At 36.6% G+C, this 20801-nt stretch overlaps 1 protein-coding gene across 2 annotated transcripts; it reads right to left on the bottom strand.

The window, feature by feature from the left end:
• Positions 1–7793: 7793 nt before the first annotated feature.
• LOC133662363 (gastrula zinc finger protein XlCGF8.2DB-like) lies at positions 7794–20759 on the bottom strand. Of its 2 annotated transcripts, XM_062066296.1 has the most exons (3): positions 20727–20759; positions 20297–20618; positions 7794–8884 (listed from the first exon to the last, which is right to left on the bottom strand). In XM_062066296.1, exons 2-3 carry the CDS (start codon positions 20478–20480, stop codon positions 8088–8090), a joined length of 981 nt encoding a protein of 326 aa, XP_061922280.1. In that variant the 5' UTR covers positions 20481–20618; positions 20727–20759; the 3' UTR covers positions 7794–8087. The 2 variants fall into 2 exon arrangements, with proteins under 2 accessions (XP_061922280.1, XP_061922290.1); XM_062066306.1 differs by lacking the exon at positions 20727–20759 and having other exon boundaries at positions 20297–20723.
• Positions 20760–20801: the final 42 nt, after the last annotated feature.

Below are 20801 nucleotides of genomic sequence, written 5' to 3' on the forward strand. Positions count from 1 at the left end.
GATTAAAATTCAAAAAAATTATTCTGGCAAATCTAGAAAATCTGTAGAATCAAATTTAAATCTTATTTCAAAGTCTTTTGAATTTATTTTAAAATTTTTGTTCTGGAAAATCTAGAAGAAATAATGATTTGTCTTTGTTAGAAATATAGCTTGGTCCAATTTGTTATATATTCTAACAAAGTGCAGATTGGATTTTAACCTATTTAAAACATGTCATCAAAATTCTAAAATGAATCTTAATCAGGAAAAATTACTAATGATGTTCCATAAATTATTTTTTTAAGTTTTTGTCTTCTTTTTTTCGGTTGAATTTAGAATTTTAAAGATTCGAAATTGAAGATAAACTATGTTTCAACATTTAATTGTCATTTTTTTCGTGTTTTCTCCTCTTTTAAACCGTTCAATTAAGTGTAAATATCATTAATTATTAATAATAACATAGAGTTAAAGGTAAATTGAGCAAATTGGCTATTTCTGGCAATTTATTGAAGTGTGTATCAAACTGGTAGCCCTTCGCATTAATCACTACCCAAGAAGTAGCTCTTGCTTTCAAAAAGGTTGCTGACCCCTGATGTAAGTAATCAACAGAAAGATATTGTTCTAACCCAAGGACTTCAAAGAGGAGAGAAGACAGGATCTGCCCAATTTCCAGACGACCTCTTTTTGAAGTGGTTTATGAACGTCTTTTTGAACTATTTTATGGACCTCTTTTTTAACTATTTTACAAACTCTTTTTGAATTGCCCTTTTCTGTGAACTTTTTGCGACCTTTGTCCTTTGGAGGCGTGCAATCTTTTGGCAGAGCGTGCTGAGATACTGTACAAGGGTACAGTGTACAGACGATTCTCCTCAATATTGAGTCCAAATTGAATTCTGTCTCTGTTTAATTCTTTGCCTCTTGTCTTGTTTAATAGATGTCATCAGTGTTTGAACCTGACAGTATTATTGATAGCCTATCTCCTGTTTGGATGTTTTTATATGGTTCCTGTAAAATAGTGACAACTTCTGTTGATTAAGCAAAAAAAAAAAAAAAAATGTAATTCTGTCCTGTGATGAAGGGTCTTGTAAATTACAAGCGATGTCTTGATACAATATTGATATCGGTCTGATATCAGCAAAAAAAAACCGTGTCAAATGTACAACATACGCTCCGATACGAGCAGTCTTACTTAGTTACACTCTAAATGTCCTCCAATAAGCACACAAGTCTGGTCTTTACTTCTATTTTAGTCAAGTCATTTGCAAAAAAGGTAAACATGCTACAAGGAGATAGCAGCTACACAACAGCTAAGCACACGATAGCACACAAGCTAGACATACGTAATAACCACTGAACAATAAGCCAGCACATTTGTCAACGTAAACAAGTATCACATTAATTATAGTTGCATATTACTTTCGCAAAGTCCCGGAGGCAGAAGTGTATTAGAAAGTGTCCAGTAACAAACGTGTCCGCATCGTTGAGCGTAACTTCACCTCTGTTTGTTTACATGCTTTTTTTTTTTCTTTCTCTTTGCTATTTGGGCTTATTGGACCCTAATTAGGATAAAAACTACGAATCATCATTTGATATGATGTACTTAGTCCATAAGTACACAAACGTGTACTTCATGTTTAGTGACATGCTAATTCTTATTTTTACACTTTTTTTCCCCTCCAAATTCCATTGTATGTTATACTCTTCTGACACCACCAGATGGCAGTATAAGTGCCCACATAAGACCCCAATTCAGTAGTGTACACAATTTTGGAAATAAGAGCTAAAAGGTGCCGTCCACGCATGTGGCCACTAAGCCTTTAGAGTAATTAATGAATTACTGTGGCCGCAAAACATTATCACTCCACTTCAATTTAAGGACAGGGTAGAGCTGTATTTATGCCACAGTGGGAAACTATGTGGTTGCAGGGCAGATTTGACATACGGCAACAAAAGTAAAACATAGTGAAAGACTAAAAATGAGTAATAAATAACGCATATGGTGCACTATTGATTGCACGAGATATAAATTATTTAAAAAAACACTATATTGACACCAAAATTACACAAGAAGAAAATAAGCCGATGAGGTAATCACATAAGTGCGGTGGTTCTCCTTCCTGCATTGTGGATGATACTGAAAAAGATACTCAGAGCCTACACTTAATAAGTCCTTTCCAAATGGTTAATAAGAAATAAGTTAGTGTAAGTATTGCTCTGTTTGACTCATTTCACTTGATCAAACCTTTTCTAACATTCCACACTACTAAATAACACAACAATGATATACGATTCCGGCTGATATCGTATGGGATCCAAATCAGCAAATACAACGCAGTAGTTGGAGGCTCGAGTAAGAGAAACCGTTGTGCTGGGACACTTCTACACTGTCATTACTAAATTGAGCTATAAAGTGTGTGTTGACATGAAAATAAATACAGTGGTGGTCAAAAGTGTACGTACACGTGTAAAGAACATCATGTCATGGCTGTCTTGACTTTACAACTCTTATTTTGTTGTGATGTAGTGATTGGAGCACATACTTGTTAGTCACAAAAAACATTCATGAAGTTTGCTTCTTTTATGAATTTATTATGTGTCTACTGAAAATGTGAGGGTCAAAAGTATACATACAGCAATGTTATTAATATTTGCTTCCTTGGCAAGTTGACCTGCAATAAGGCGCTTTTGGTAGCCATCCACAAGCTTCTGCTTGACCACTTGACCACAAAATTGGTGCAGTTTTTCAGAAGGTGAAAACCCTGACAGGATGCCAACCAAAAACATCATGCACTGTCAGTGACCCGGAAACCCTCTCTAATCCAATACAATCCAATCCAATCCACTTTATTTATATAGCACATTTACACAACAAGAATGTTTCCAAAGTGCTGCACAGCCATGTTAAAAACAATGTTAAAAACGATATTAAAAATAATATTAAAAACAATATTATGCTACACCAATGACTGAATAAAAACAAAGAATAAATGAATAGAAAACCAATACAGAGACAATATAAAAAATAAATATGATTAAAAACGATTTTAAAGGGTAAAACCAATTAAAACAGTAAAATAGACATCAAAATGTATAACCCTAACCCTAACCACACAGGACAACAGAGGACAGAAGACCACACAACTCACGTAGTATTAAAAGCCAAAGAATAAAAGTGGGTCTAAAGACCTAAACACATTTTTTTTACCCGTTTTGATGATTTGGACTTCTCACCAGAGTGTCGGGACCTGCTGAGAGTCCTCCCACTACCAGACCCCGAGGAACCGGCCCCCTTCACAGAGGAGGAAGTACGGCGCCAGCTGAGCCGCTGCAAGCCAGGCAAGGCACCAGGGCTTCCAGCCAGGGTGATCAGGGACCGTGCCGTAGAGCAGTGGTCCCCAATGTATATATATTGTGTTTTTTATGTTGATTTCATAAAAAATAAAATTATTATTATTATTATTATTTTTTTAATTCTTGTGCGGCCCGGTACCGGTCCGCGGACCGATTGGTACGGGGCCGCACAAGAATTAAAAAAAAATAAAAATAATAATAATTTTATTTTTTATGAAATCAACATAAAAAACACAATATATATATACATTATATATCAATATAGATCAATACAGTCTGCAGGGATACAGTCCGTAAGCACACATGATTGTATTTATTTATGTAAAAAAAATAAAAAAATAAATACACATCCCCGATGCTTACCATCAACACCGGCGTCCCACAGGGATGTGTGTTGAGCCCCTTACTGTACACACTCTACACCAGGGATGTCCAAAGTGCGGCCCGAGGGGGCCATTTGTGGCCCGCGGGTCATTTTTTAACGGCCCCACAGAACATTTTAAAATATGATTAAAAAAATTAAAACCATAAAAAGTGGTATGAAAGACCAAACAGGTGAAATGTAACAAGAAAATGTTGCAATGTTGACTCTAATAACACAAAGATGCCATGCAGGCGGTTTCTTTCTTTAAAAAAAAAAAAAAGATTGAAAATCAATGTTATTATGAATTATTGACCTATCCGAGGCTCCAATTACGTCACATTAAATATTGCACTGGGAGATATCTTTTGGGGAAAATGTTGCATATTTTGTGTTTGCCATATAAAAAAATTGAGCAAACAAAAAACATAAACAAAAACACAACTTATAATTGACGGATAGATCTGAAGTTGATCTCGAGATTATTGTGTTAAAAGTAAACAGTAAAAAAAAAATAATAATTTATTTTTTAACACTTTAATGAGTAGGACCCTTTTGGTTCCCCAATCATTTTTGTGTGATTTGTTTTTAAGTGTCATCGCTCAAAAAATAATAATGAATTAAAATCAATAGTGTTATGAGTTATTGACCTTTTTAAGTCTCCAATTATTATATAATCTCAAATATTCCACTTAAAAATGTTATAGGTAGAGATGTCCGATAATATCGGCCTGCTGATATATGCGTTAAAATGTAATATCGGAAATTATCGGTATCGTTTTTTTTTACTATCGGTATCGTTTAAAAAAAAAAAATTAAATCAACATAAAAAACACAAGATACACTTACAATTAGTGCACCAAGCCAAAAAACCTCCCTCCCCCATTTACACTCATTCACACAAAAGGGTTGTTTCTTTCTGTTATTAATATTCTGCTTCCTACATTATATATCAATATATATCAATACAGTCTGCAAGGGATACAGTCCGTAAGCACACATGATTGTGCGTGCTGCTGCTCCACTAATAGTACTAACCTTTAACACTTCATTTGACTCATTTTCATTCATTACTAGTTTCTATGTAACTGTTTTTATGTTGTTTTACTTTCTTTTTTATTCAAGAAAATGTTTTTAATTCATTTATCTTATTTTATTTGATTCATTTTTTTTAAAAGTACCTTATCTTCACCATACCTGGTTGTCCAAATTAGGCATAATAATGTGTTAATTCCACGACTGCATATATCGGTTGATATCGGTATCGGTAATTAAAGAGTTGGACAATATCGGAATATCGGATATCGGCAAAAAGCCATTATCGGACATCCCTAGTTATAGGGTGAAAATATTGCATATTTTGTGTTATTTCCATACATAAAACAGGGTTTTCTTTGACAAAAAGAGCATACGACTTAAATGTTTAAAAACGTTATATTGACAGACAGACCTAATGTTGATTTATGGATTTAAAACTTGAATAATAATAAAAATAATAATACTGAATAATGACACATTTTTTATATATTTTTTTAACAAAAGGAAAGATGAGGTCACCTACCTAGGTTCCATTCTAGAGGCTAACCTTTCCTGTGATAAAATGGCAACCAAGGTAATCAAAAAGGTCAACCAACGAACGAGATTTCTCTACAGAATCTCCTCTCTGGTCAACAAAAGCACCTTGAGGATTCTGGCGGGAACTCTCGTTCAACCCTTTTTCCATTACACATGCACCTCCTGGTACCCTAGCACCTCCAAAACCCTCAAATCTAAACTCCAAACATCTCAGAACAAGCTAGTCAGGTTACTTCTAGACCTCCACCCCAGATCCCACCTCACTCCTACCCACTTCTCTAAAGTGGGCTGGCTCAAGGTGGAGGACAGAGTTAAACAACTTGCACTGAGCCTAGTCTATAAAATCCGCTACACCTCCCTGATACCGAAGTACATGTCAAACTACTTCCTTAACGTAAATGACCGCCATAACCACAACACCAGGGGGAGCTCCACTAACCACGTTAAACCCAGATTCCGAACTAACAAAGGTCTTAACTCATTCTCTTTCTATGCCACATCAATGTGGAATGCGCTCCCAACAGGTGTAAAAGAAAGGGCATCTCTATCCTCCTTCAAAAGCGCAATAAAAGTTCACCTCCAGGCAGCTACAACCCTAAACTAACACCCTCCCCGGATTGCTAATAATCAAATGTAAACAATCAAATGCAGATACTTTTTCTTATGCCTTCTGATCTCTCTCTCTCTCTCTCTCTCTCTCTCTCTCTCTCTCTCTCTCTCTCTCTCTCTCTCTCTCTCTCTCTCTCTCTCTCTATGTCCACTACTTGATGTCCATATCCCCCCCCCCTCCACACCCCTGATTGTAAATAATGTAAATAATTCAATGTGATTATCTTATGTGATGACTGTGTTATGATGATAGTATATATGATAGTATATATCTGTATCATGAATCAATTTAAGTGGACCCCGACTTAAACAAGTTGAAAAACCTATTCGGGTGTTACCATTTAGTGGTCAATTGTACGGAATATGTACTTCACTGTGCAACCACCTAATAAAAGTCTCAATCAATCAATCAAAATCAACATTTCAGACTTAAACCACAGGTCCATCACTCGACTGGCAAACACGATAGTCCAGGATATCACTCACCCACTACACCAATACATCATCCCACTACCATCAGGGCGCAGGTACAGAACCATCAAATTCCAGAGGGCCCGCCTCAGGAAAAGCCTTATCCCTGCAGCTATAGCCGCCCTTAACAGCAGGCCCGGCCGACAAGCCTGTAAATGTGTTGGTCATGTATGATGTCTTTTTCTTATTTTTGTTTCGTGATGTGTGATGTCTATTGTTCAAATGTACGGCAGTGAAAAGGAATTTCCCCAATGTGAACCGATAAATCTACATCTAAATCTGTATGTATACTTTTGACCCAGCAGATTTGCTCACCTTTTCAGTAGACACATAATAAATTCATAAAAGAAGCAAACTTCATGAATGTTTTTTGTGAGCAACAAGTATGTGCTCCAATCACTACATCACAACAAAATAAGAGTTGCAGAAATGATTGTAAAGTCAAGACAGCCATGACATGGTGTTCTATACACTTTTGACCACCACTGTATATATTAGTAAATCAGTCTAAGACAGGGGTCACCAACACGGTGCCCGCGGGCACCAGGTAGCCCGTAAGGACCAGATGAGTAGCCCGCTGGCCTGTTCTAAAAATAGCTCAGATAGCAGCACTTACCAGTGAGCTGCCTCTATTTTTTAAATTGTATTTATTTACTAGCAAGCTGGTCTCGCTTTGCCCGACATTTTTAATTCTAAGAGAGACAAAACTCAAATAGAATTTGAAAATCCAAGAAAATATTTGAAAGACTTGGTCTTCACTTGTTTAAATAAATTCATAATTTTTTTTACTTTGCTTCTCATAACTTTCAGAAAGACAATTTTAGAGAAAAAATACAACCTTAAAAATGATTTTAGGATTTTTAAACACATATACCTTTTTACCTTTTGAATTCCTTCCTCTTCTTTCCTGACAATTTAAATCAATGTTCAAGTAAAAAAAAATTTTTTATTGTAAAGAATAACAAATACATTTTAATTTAATTCTTCATTTTAGCTTCTGTTTTTTCGACGAAGAATATTTGTGAAATATTTCTTCAAACTTATTATGATTAAAAAAAAAAAAAAAATTCTGGCAAATCTCGAAAATCTGTAGAATCAAATTTAAATCCTATTTCAAGGTCTTTTGAATTTATTTTAAAATGTTTGTTCTGGAAAATCAGGAAATAATGATTTGTCTTTGTTAGAAATATAGCTTGGTCCAATTTGTTATATATTCTAACAAAGTGTAGATTGGATTTTAACCTATTTAAAACATGTCATCAAAATTCTAAAACTAATCTTAATCAGGAAAAATTACTAATGATGTTCCATAAATTCTTTTTTAAAGTTTTTCTCTTCTTTTTTTCGGTTCAATTTTGAATTTTAAAGAGTCGAAAATGAAGATAAACTATGTTTCAAAATTTAATTGTCATTTTTTTCGTGTTTTCTCCTCTTTTAAACCGTTCAATTAAGTGTAAATATCATTAATTATTAATAATAACATAGAGTTAAAGGTAAATTGAGCAAATCGGCTATTTCTGGCAATTTATTGAAGTGTGTATCAAACTGGTAGCCCTTCGCATTAATCACTACCCAAGAAGTAGCTCTTGGTTTCAAAAAGGTTGCTGACCCCTGGTCTAAGACAAACAGAAGAAAGCAAACAAGAGCAGGAAAAAGATGCTAACTGCTAACAGACCGGCTTGCTAAAAGCAGGATGAACTTTGTTGATAAGAAGAAAGTTGTCAAAGTTTATTTCTAGTCTTCATTTCCTGCTGCTGGCGTCATCAACACACTTGTGATTGTCCAGCTGGTATTTGTAAGCGAACCTTTGGTCGCACACACCGCACCTGAACACTTTCTCGCCCGTGTGCGTCCTCATGTGGATCACAAACGGCGTTCTATCGCAGAAGCGTTTGCTGCAAATCAAACACGAGTAGCGCTTTTCCCCCACGTGCCTTCGCACGTGCAACTTCAGGTCGTGATTACGCACAAAACTTTTGCCGCACAGTGAACACGTGAAGGGTTTTTCTCCGGTGTGTATCCTGGCGTGCGCGGTAAAATGTCCCTTCTGAGAAAAACCTTTGGCGCAGACTGTGCACGTGTAGGGTTTCTCCCCCGTATGTTTCCTCATGTGGATCTTTAACTCGTAGCTTCGTCCAAAATCTTTGCCACAAACTAAGCACTTGAATGGTTTCACTCCTTTGTGCGCGGTCATGTGTTGGTTTAGATTTCTCTCACTGACAATACTTTTCTGGTACGGAGAACATCTAAAATGTGTGTTGCCATCTGTCGTGTGTTGAGTGGAGCTGCTGCTCGGAGGCTCCGCCTCTCTTCTCTCCGCACTTTCACCTTTGACCTCACCCCCAATCACGGGGAACTCCTGGAATCCGTCACGATGCCCTCCCTCCTGACTGACGTGATCATCCTCTTTTTCCACTTTAAGGTAGGGTGGCTGTGGCTCCTCATATTCCTCTTTAATGTGGGGGGTCTGTGGCTCCTCCTGCGCCAACCTGGAGTTCCACTCCTGCTGCTCCAGGGGAAGATGTTCTTCACTCACGTCTGCAGGCCACAAAAAGATGAACTTTAGGAAAAAATGGAGTGAACGAAGAAAATATTTTTGACTGACAACGTTTACCCGACGAGATTTTTTGCAACAACCAATGAAATCATGTTTTACTTGTTAGGTTTGTTAATTTGGTAAGGACAGGCTAAAAACACTTATTTACCGTATTTTCCAGACTATAAGGCGCACTTAAAGGCCTACTGAAATGAATTTTTTTTATTTAAACGGGGATAGCAGATCTATTCTATGTGTCATACTTGATCATTACCGGAAGTAGCGTGACGTAGTCAGTTGAACATATACGCAAAGTTCCCTATTGTTTACAATGATGGCCGCATGAAGTGAGAGAGATTCGGACCGAGAAAGCGACAATTTCCCCATTAATTTGAGCGAGGATGAAAGATTTGTGGATGAGTAAAGTGCAAGTGAAGGACTAGTGGGGAGTTGAAGCTATTCAGATAGGGAAGATGCTGTGAGAGTGACCTGATATTCAGCTGGGAATGACTACAACAGTAAATAAACACAAGACATATATATACTCTATTAGCCACAACACAACCAGGCTTATATTTAATATGCCACAAATTAATCCTGCATAAAAACACCTACGTGTTTGTTATGCTAGCTCCTCTGCTAGCTCCTAGCTCCATAGAACACGCCAATACAATTCAAACACCTGATCAACACACACAATCACTCAGCCCAAAAGACCGTTCACCTAACCCAAGGTTCATAAAGCTCATATATTTAAACAAAGTTACGTACGTGACGCGCACGTACGGTCAAGCGATCAAATGTTTAGAAGCCAAAGCTGCATAAAGTGACATTTAAAATGTCACTTTATAAGTTAACCCGGCCGTATTGGCATGTGTTGCAATGTTAAGATTTCATCATTGATATATAAACTATCAGACTGCGTGATCGCGAAATGATCAAGTATGACACATAGAATAGATCTTCTATCCCCGTTTAAATAAAAAAAATTCATTTCAGTAGGCCTTTCACTAACATGTAATCACACATGTTTTATTTTCCATGTCCTGGTAACAATACTTTTATTTGTTTTGGAAGCATCACCCCCCCCCCCCTATTTACGTTAAATGGTTCAGTCCGACTAGATCAGCTGCAGGTAGAGCACCGGCGATTTGTCCCAGACAGCGCCAGAGCGGGCAAAGTGGAGGAGACAGCAGTATGCCTCAAAAATCAGGCAGCCAAAAAAGAAAGGAAAAGAAAATAAGAGAGGAGAAGGCGTTGAAGGGTCGACAATATGTCACCCAATATTTCCAAAAAAAAGGTGGGTTTGTTAGTTGTGGTGGAAAGTTATGCATATTAACTTTGTCCCTGTCTGTGGTAATAAGCTAGCTCACTTTTCTCACCATGTTAGCTCAAGAAAACTCTGGATTTTTACATTTGACTACTATATTAGTTAAATAATCAATCCAGTCAAACATTTATCAAGCTGTTCTTATTCAATAATAGTTGATCTCCCCTCTGAGAATGAATTCCAAATGTATTCAGAGTGCTCAGTTCTTCCCCTACTGTACATGTCAACTGTGATTAGGGATGATACTCGAAACCGGTTTTCCCGGTTGTTCGATAAGAAAAGAACCGAGTCCTCGGACTCGAATCCCTTTTTAAAAACCGGTACCCGTTATCGAGACCACTATAGTAAAGAAAAAGACTTGGTTCTATATTCGAACCCCTCGGAACGAATCCCGTCCCGACCAGAAATGCTCCGTGTGACATCACAAGAATTGACGTCACGTAGCTCGGTCATTAAGCGCAGATAGCGAAAGCAGGAAAAAAATGGACGGGAAAAAGCGCTCCAATGTGTAATAAAGTTCAAAACAAAAGCTATAATCCAATGAATAACTTTACTGGGAGATTTGAGCAGACTACAAACACATGACCAACACTTTTACCACCAACCGGAAACATAGCAACCAGGCTAGCAACGCACCTCCTTTACGGCAGCTGTCGCAACCTTCTTATAGCAACCGCAGCACATACATATATATACAACACTGCAGCACATACATACATATATATATATACAACACTGCAGCACATACATATATATACACAACACTGCAGCACATACATATATATACAACACTGCAGCACATACATATATATACACAACACTGCAGCACATACATATATATACAACACTGCAGCACATACATATATATACAACACTGCAGCACATACATATATATACAACACTGCAGCACATACATATATATACACAACACCGCAGCACATACATATATATACAACACTGCAGCACATACATATATATACACAACACCGCAGCACATACATATATATACAACACTGCAGCACATACATATATATACAACACTGCAGCACATACATATATATATACAACACTGCAGCACATACATATATATACAACACTGCAGCACATACATATATATACAACACTGCAGCACATACATATATATACAACACTAGAGCACATACATATATGACATGATCTCCCTTTTTCAACTTTTGTTTTTCTTTCCTTGTAAACAAAACAAAATCACACTGTATATGTGTTGTCTGTCTAATTATAAATAATGCAGACCAGGCGTGTTGGCTGAGTTCTTGACGTTTACTTTCACGGGTGACGACATGCAACACTTTTCGGGGCTACCGCGCATGCTCGTCACTCCCGTTGCATGCTGGGTAGTGTAGTTGTTATATTCCCTAGCTCATAACATCTTTCCCCCCATAAAGAAATAATGTTAACTCAATAAAGTGTATTTCTTTTTTTAGCTTTAACTTTTCATTTTTTAGCATTGTAACCACATTTGCAAACAACTTTTCTCTTCATAGAATTTTCTTTCAATAAAGAAATAAAGTGCAAAAATGTCAAAGCATCATAACAAACAGTTATGTTCCAATAGCAGCAGAAGTGCACTTTTTGGAGAGCTGTATTATTTCCAGTTTTGTGCCCAAGGGACTGATTTTATTTAACACTATATTATTATTTATACACCTATAGTGATCACAGAGACAGCTTGTTTTTGTGTTACTGTATATATTTGTTTTTCTGAAAAATCCCACTTAATATAATTTGGGTAACAACAGTCAATATATATATATTTTTTTTTAGGGGGGCAACAGTCAATATTTATTTATTTTTTAGATTAAATTGTTTTCTTATATAATAAAAGTGAGCTTTTGTTAAACCAAATATTGTGTATTTTTTTCCATATACAACAACCTATCTGGACTCTATAAGAGAATCGATAAGGAATCGGTTCGATAAGAGGATTCGATAATAGACTCGAACTCGATAATTTCTTATCAAACATCATCCCTAACTGTGATGCTGTTCTTCTTTCAAAAATATGGTAATGATAGTCAGAAATACCATTAAAATGCATAATTGTATGTAAAATAGCATCAAAAAAATGTTGCCGCTGTGTTGGGGGCCCTGTAAAGATTCTTTTCATGGGGCCCAAAATCCCTAGTGGCGCCCCTGCGGCAGCATGAAGAACTGATTCAATGCAAAAAGACAAAAAAATCCTTCAGAGGTAATAAAAGCAGATGGCCGGAGCCGTTGATGCCACTGACCAAGAGGAAGGTTTTGAGAGTGAGAACAAAGGAGAGAGAGTGGCTGACGACGCCATTTTGGACCTGTTCTTCTCCGACACCGACGAAGAGGATTTCGGTGGTTTTAGTACTTAGACTTAGACAAACTTGAATGATCCACAAGGGAAATTGTTCAACACAGTAGCTCAGTTACAATGATGGAAAGTGTAAGGATGGAAAGGACAATGCAGGTATAAATAGACTAAAAAAGCTATAAAAAAAATCTAACATATATACGAATATATACATAATATGTGTACAGAATAATTTATATACAGATATATTATATTGAGGACTATAATGATACCATAGAGCGAAATCCCAACTCCATGTTCCTCAGTAATGTGACACAGGAGGAAATAGTTACAATCGTGAAAAAATGTAAATCTAAGACTTCAACTGATTGTAACGGAATTGATATGGATACGATAAAAAATGTTATTGAAGAGATCTCAGGACCATTAATGTATATTAGTAACCTATCATTTCAAACAGGTACATTTCCAAACAAAATGAAAAAAGCTAAAGTTGCACCAATTTATAAGACTGCAGACAAACATCAATTTACAAATTATAGACCTGTTTCTCTACTTCCACAATTTTCTAAAATCATTGAAAAACTGTTCAATAACAGATTAGAAAGTTTCATAAATAAAAATAGAATACTCGAAGAGAACCAATATGGATACAGAGCTAATGTCTCAACTTCAATGGCTTTAATTGAAATGACAGAAGAAATTACCAATGCAATAGATAGTAAAAAATGTGCGGCAGCAGTTTTTATGGATCTAACTAAAGCATTTGACACAATTAATCACAATATTTTAATCAAAAAACTAGAAGGATATGGCATCAGAGGGTTAGTCTTAAACTGGATAAGAAGTTATCTAACGAACAGGAAACAATACGTGAAGCTAGGTGAACACACGTCTACAACGCTAAATATATCCTGTGGTGTACCTCAGGGATCAATACTAGGACCTAAATTATTCAATCTCTATATAAATGACATTTGTAAAGTTACAAAAGATTTAAAGTTAGTATTATTTGCGGATGATACAACAGCGTTTTGTTCAGGAGAGAACACACAGGAGATAATACAAATAATAACAGAAGAAATTAACAAATTAAAAAGATGCTTTGACAAAAACAGACTATCGTTGAATCTTAGTAAAACTAAAATAATGCTATTTGGTAACAGTAGAAGAGAAAGTCAAACACAAATACAATAGAAATTGAAAGAGTAAACGAAACCAAATTTCTAGGTATAATGATTGATGATAAATTGAACTGGAAATCTCACATAAAAAATATACAACATAAAGTAGCAAGAAACACGTCAATAATGAATAAAGCAAAACATGTTCTAGACCAAAAATCCCTTCATATTGTCTACTGCTCACTAGTGTTACATATCTGAGCTACTGTGTAGAAATATGGGGAAATAATTACAAAAGTACACTTCATTCATTAACGGTGTTACAAAAAAGATCAGTTATAATAATACATCATGTTGGATGTAGAGAACATACAAACACTTTATTTATTGAATCAAAAATACTGAAATTCCACTACATAGTGAATTTGCAAACAGCTAAAATGATGCACAAAGCAAACTATAACCTGCTAGCCAAGAATATACAACAATTCTTCTCAACAAAAGAGGAGAAATATAATCTTAGAGAAAAACGTAATTTAAAACATTTGTTTGCACGTACAACACTTAAGACCTTCAGTATATCAGTATGTGGAATTAAATGATGGAATGGATGAAGCAAAGCAATCAAACAATGTACTAATATGATCCACTTCAAGAAACTTTTCAAACTTAAAGTGTTTACAAAGTACAAAGAAGAAGAACCATGACAAACATTCTCAATTTATTTCATCCATCCATTCATTCATTCTTAAAGTAATCTTACTTATCTCATCATATGAAATATGACTTACTTCACCAATTATTATTATTAAATTCTTACTATTATTTATTTATTTATTTTTATTGTGATTACTTATGGAGTTTATTGTGAAAAAATTGTGAACAGGAAGTGAACAAAAAGTTTTGCAACTGTTATGTAAAAGAAAAGAGGTAGGATTAAATAAGCTCTGCTTCTTCCTACTCCTTTTTGAACATGTTGAAAAGAAACTGGAAATTGTGATGTATCATGTTGTATGCTTGCATGTTCCAAATAAACTCAAACTCAATTATACTATGTCTATAACATATATACAATATAAACCAATGACCATGTACAATATTACAGTATATACAGTATATATGACCGCAGCAGCATAAAATAGAGAGTAGGTCCAGCAGGAGGAAGACGATGACACAATGATTAAAGACTGACTACCGGTAATACCGTTGTATTATTTGTACTCTGCACGAATGCTGTTCGCCATGTCAAAGATGTGAAAGTTTGATTGAATGATTGAAAGATTTATTGTTAATAAATGGGACGCTTTGCAGTCATCTCTGTCCCGACAATCTCCTCCGTGGTAGCAGGAACCCCTATATACTACGCTAATTACACTATATACTACGCTAATTACACTATATACTACGCTAATTACACTATATACTACGCTAATTACACATCAAAACGCCTGCGGCTTATAGTCGGGTGCGGCTTATATATGGAGCAATCTGTATTTTCCCCTAAATTTAGCTGGTGCGGTTTATAGTCAGGTGCGGCTTATATATGGGGCAATCTGTATTTTCCCCTAAATTTAGCTGGTGCGGCTTATAGTCAGGTGCGGCTTATAGTCCGGAAATTACGGTAGTGTAAATGGAAAAAGGGTACCACATTTTTTGATACGGTAAAAAACTGGCAGTTTAGTTGCAGGATAAACAAAAACACAGTTTTTACATGTTGTAAAAACAAGAGTGCACATTTGACAGTAAAATTATTTACTGTAAAATCTACAGATTTATTTTTAGAGTGTGTGAAAAAAATCGACATAATAATCAAGCGCATAGACAAAATCATGTGTTATTCGCTGTTACAGGCGGCCCTCTGATGTGGCCGTCATCGGGAACCAGTTTGACACCCCTCCTTTATGCAGTAACTCCGTTAACAATTCTTCTTTAGAGCTTCTGAACAGCTTTCACGTTTACTTGGCGTGAATGTCGTCTTAACTAGGCTGACCATATTGTGAAACCCCAAAAAGAGGACACATATACGCGTGCCAAGGCCGGGACTAGGTGAACATTTGCCAATGATACTCCAACTTGCTTCATAAGTAATATATTCATTTAAATAAAGCATTTTTTTCTCCTATGTTGACAGCAGTGTTGGCGCTAGGAGTTTTCAAAATGGGGTCCCAGGGACCCCATCAAGTCATAAAAATGGGGTGCCATAGTCAATTTTTGGGGTACCACTTTTTTGTAAGCGTTTTGAAAATAAATGACAAATGTATGCATGATCCTGTTACATCTCACATTCTATGTTGTGTTTTGGAAAAAGGTTGTCATAAACGTTACTTCATTCATTAAAAAAGATAATACAAAAGAAAACAAATGTGTATGCATATGTAAATGTATTCACTTGTAAACATTCTTTCACTTTCTTCTTTCCTTCATGGACCTAAACTTTACCACTGCTGCTAGTTTTTTTATATGTTTTTATTGAATAAGTTGTATTTATTTCAGTATAAAAGTGTCAAAAGTGTTTTGCTTGGGTCATGAAATGATGATAATGGTGTGCTAGGGCATACATACATTTTATATTTAAATCTCTGGGGCCGTACTTATCAAGCTTCTTAGAGTGCCATTTTACACTTAAGTCCTGAGAATTTGCGAAATTTAGTCCTACTCTCAAATTTAAGAATAAAAGCTTTTTATCAACGTTCTTAAGTCTAAGAATCACTCCTACTCTCCACGATATTTAAGAGACCTTTAGAGGTGTCTTAAGTTTGTTAGGAGTTGCCAGCAGGGGATGGCACTGAGGCGAGAGAGACGTGCGCGGACATTCAGGGAGCGGAACGATGTTCTGGATTTGTTTGATGACGAGCAGATCAAACGGTATCGTTTAGACAGAGCGGGTATTATTTTTGTCACAGATTTAATACTTTTCGATTCCATGTTGATTTCTGCATGTGTCTGCAGTGGGCTAGTATATATAGAGCCAACTACAACAGTTTCAAATGAGTTGCCTAATTAATGAATTGGAAAGAAAATGTTATGACAGTAGCGTATGTGTGTGGCCGTGAGGTGAGTGACGTCAGTGAGTGTGTGGGCGACATAAGAGAGGGAGCGGTAGCGTGAGTGCCGGCGGGGACTAGTTTGTTTTTTATTATTTTGTTGTTTATTGTCAAAATATACACTCCCATTGTCCACTTAAATATTTCCAAGATATTTCTTTATTCTTAGACAACGGATTCCCTTCCGTGATTGGTCATTTCTATGGACACAGAAATGACGTCACCTAAAATTGCGTTTACGGCACATAGTGATGTCGTAATTCAGCTCTGAGTGTGACACTTAAGATTCAGTCCTACACTTCGCTGAAAGTGTGAGTAAGACGCTTGATAACTAACTTTTAAGTGCAGCTTTCAGCGAATAATTTATTTACTCTTAAGTCAACTCTTAGCAGACTTCTTAGGAGTAATTCTGAGAAGCTTGATAAGTACAGCCCCTGGAGTCTACATCAACTTCACATCTATTCCTCATTTCAAAATGTTTTAGTTTTTTTATGTTGTGTTTTTTGTTTGTTTGTTTTCCGCCCTTTTTTGTCAAACAAAACTATGTTTTTTATGGCAAACAAACAAAATATGCAAAATCGTCCACCAAAAATATTTTTCTTAGTGGAATATTTGATGTGAAGTAATCGGAGCCTTGGATAGGTCAATAATTCATAATAACATTGATTTTGATTATTATTATTATGTTTTGAGCAATGACAGTTTGAAAGAAAAAAAAAACATTTTTGTTTTATTAGTCAACATTGCAACTGTTTCTAAATGACATTTCACCTGTAAGCTTTTTTATTTCACTTTTGTTATGTTTTTGTTTATTTGAATAGTATTTTTAGTATGTTCCGTGGGCCTTTAAAACATTAGCTGTGGGCCGCAAATGGTAAAAAAATTAAATAAATTGCGTCCTTTCTGATTTCAATTAGGGCTGCAACAATAAACGATTAAATCGATTAAAATCGATTATAAAAATAGTTGCCGATTAATTTAGTCATCGATTCGTTGGATCTATGCTATGCGCATGCGCAGAGGCTTTTTTTTTTATTTTTTTTTTTAAATAAACCTTTATTTATAAACTGCAACATGTACAAACAGCTGAGAAACAATAATCAAAATAAGTATGGTGCCAGTATGCAGTTTTTTTTCAATAAAATACTGGAAAGGATAGAAATGTAGTTTGTCTCTTTTATCCGATTATTAATCGATTAATCGAAGTAATAATCGACAGATTAATCGATTGTCAAATTAATCGTTAGTTGCAGCCCTAATTTCAATGCGTTAAAAGACACAAGAAGTGCGTTAACGCCAACACTGCTTGACAGTATAACAAAATAAGTCACACTTATATTCTGTAACATTCACAGTTTTGGAAAAAAAAAGTGCAGAGGTAGAAATATTCAAAATAACCTCTTGTATATAATGTAAACATAAATAATGCCTCAAAAGAAGTTACCGTATTTTCCGCACCATAAGCCGCACCTAAAAACCACAATTTTTCTCAAAAGCAGACAGTGCGGCTAATAACCCGGTGCGCCTTATATATGGATTAATATTCATATTTATTTTCATAAAGTTTAGGTCTCGCAACTACGGTAAACAGCCGCCATCTTTTTTCCCCGTAAAAGAGGAAGCACCCGCCCCCGTAGAAGAAGAAGCGCGCGGATATTACGTTTCATTTCATTTGTGTATTTCTGTAAAGACAACAAAATGTCTCCTACTAAGAGACACGCGTACAAGGTTCCACTGACTTTTGATATTCATGTGAACCGCACTGTGGATACAACGGGAACACGTACGGTGAATATTCGCACCACAGGGAATGAGAAGTCGTCCTACTGTGGTTCTAGCTTGCCATGCTAACGGCCAGAAACTTCCACCCACGGTGATATTCAAAAGGAAGACCTTGCCAAAAGAGAACTTTCCAGCCGGCGTCATCATAAAAGCTACCTCGAAGGGATGGATGGATGAAGAAAAGATGAGTGAGTGGTTGATAGACGTTTACGCGAAGACACCGGGTGACTTTTTTCACACAGCGCCGTTCCTGTTGATCTACGACTGCATGCGTGTCCACATCATCGATGGTGTCAAAAAACAAGTGAAGCACACCGAAGAAGAATAATTCGAGGGATTTGTGGATGAGTAATAACTTCAGAAAGTGAGCTTTAAATGTTTGTTTTGTGTGTCGTGTGACATTAACGTATGAGCAACGTTGAGTTATTGATGTTGCTATTGCTCTGCACTATTTGTACATTACATTTTGGGAGTGAACAGAGTTGTTAGAACGCTGGTTTGTAATATATTATTAAAGTTTGACTGACCTATCTGACTGTTTTGTTGACATTCCCTTTAGCGTAGCGTAGGTGCGGCTAATAGCACGGGGCGGCTAATAGGTAAACAAAGTTTTGAAATATTCCGTTCATTAAACGTGCGGCTAATAACACGGGGCGCCTTATGGTGCGGAAAATACGGTAATTACATTTAAACAAAAAAAACAGCAGACGAGCTCTCGCCCTGCACAGCTGTTTTGTGCTTTGTAGTGTGGATATGGGTTGTAGATCTTTGGCCCCTTTATTTGCCACAGATACATACGTTGCTGCTTTGCACACAGTGCATTCTGCTTCCCATGTGTCACGGCCAGGACCAAAACACAAATACTTTTCCCGCAAATCATCCGTGAAGTTGCATTTACGTTTCGGCATTTCTTGTTCTCATGTCTGTCTCTCCACTCACTAGCTCTCTCGCTCTGTGTCTCTGCCCCTCCCTCACCAATGTTTCTGCGTGCGCACCTTCACAGTTTGTTTTGTTTAACCCCTTCTTAACTTAACCCTGAACGTACATTGAAAATACACGCAACCCTAACTCAAAATGCCGGACATTTGAGGCATTTAAGAAACTCCGCCCGGACACCCCCGCAAAAGAGGACATGTCCGGGGAAAAGAGGACGTATGGTCAGCCTATCTTAACGTTCTTTCAATAAACGGAGTGTGGACGTCTTGGGGTATTGAACATTAATTGACAATAAATGTTTTCTTTCACTCATTCATGCTTGTAAAAGACTTTTGGACGTAAAACAAAGAGGCTCTCAAAAGTGTGGAATAAGATTTGTTGATGGCTGCACTTATTGCCCTGCCAATTTGCTGTCATGTTTAGCCTAGTTGTTTACATCCCGTCAGAGCTCAAGCTTGGAAACGTGCTCCAAGAGTACAAAGTGAGTGAGAAACGCTATCTCAATTCTTCTGAAGGTCTTTTAATTTATGGAAAAATTGACAAGAGAAATAAATGAGTTAGCCTAAAGTGTGGAGTTATTGCAGTCAGGAGAAAGTTGTCTTCCTATGTATGTTCTGACATCCTGGGTCAAGTTTGTAAATCATTTTGTGTCACTTGGATTATTGCTAAATGGTAGAGTCGTCCACGGCTAAAATAAATGGTGTTACATTGCAGAGTGTTGGAAATAGAGCTGCTGTATACTTTATACACAGATACGCATTGCCCCCCCCCCGCCCCCCCGCATTGGCCCCCCAGACACATTTTTTCTCTCCATGTGGCCCCCGAGTCAAAATATTTGCCCAGCTCTGACCTAAGGTGTGAGAGTAAAGAAGTAAACAAACCTGCTTGTTGATGTTTGCTGAAAAGAGCGTCCAGTAGTTGACGTTGTCGCTCGTTCTCCTCTTTTGTTCTAGAAAGTTCCTCCTCGTATTCTGCTATCGTTCTTTCCAACACTACAAATATTTCTTCCACAGCAGCAGTTAGTCGCTGCTTCACCAACACTCTCAGCATTTCTACTTTGCACATTTTCACACTTTAAACTCACACTTAGCGACGTGTTTATCACTTCCGCTTTGTCTCTTTGTTAGCAGTTAGCGAGCTTAGCTCTAAGCTAACTGCAAAGCCCGGGAAGCTTCAAAGTGCACGCAGGATAGGCGGATTTATCTGAAACGAAACAAAGTGTTTGTGAATTAATATGAAATATATAATGTACATAAGTACACACCAAGCAGCTAACTATCCATTAATGCTAGCAAAAAAAAGAGGAACTACCTTGCTAACGTGCTGTCAAGCTTTTACTTCCGGTATGTGAAGAGGAAAGACGGTGCATTACTGCCACCTACCGGA

The sequence above is a fragment of the Entelurus aequoreus genome, linkage group LG02, assembly GCF_033978785.1.
Source record: "Entelurus aequoreus isolate RoL-2023_Sb linkage group LG02, RoL_Eaeq_v1.1, whole genome shotgun sequence".
In the NCBI taxonomy this organism is placed as follows: Eukaryota; Metazoa; Chordata; class Actinopteri; order Syngnathiformes; family Syngnathidae; genus Entelurus; species Entelurus aequoreus.

Coding starts and splice junctions, on each gene's coding strand:
- LOC133662363 (XM_062066296.1), bottom strand. CDS start 20,480: ATGTGCAAAGTAGAAATGCTGAGAGTGTTGGTGAAGCAGCGACTAACT. Junction 8,885..20,296: donor CAGCAAACATCAACAAGCAG/GTTTGTTTACTT, acceptor TGTGGCCTGCAG/ACGTGAGTGAAGAACATCTT.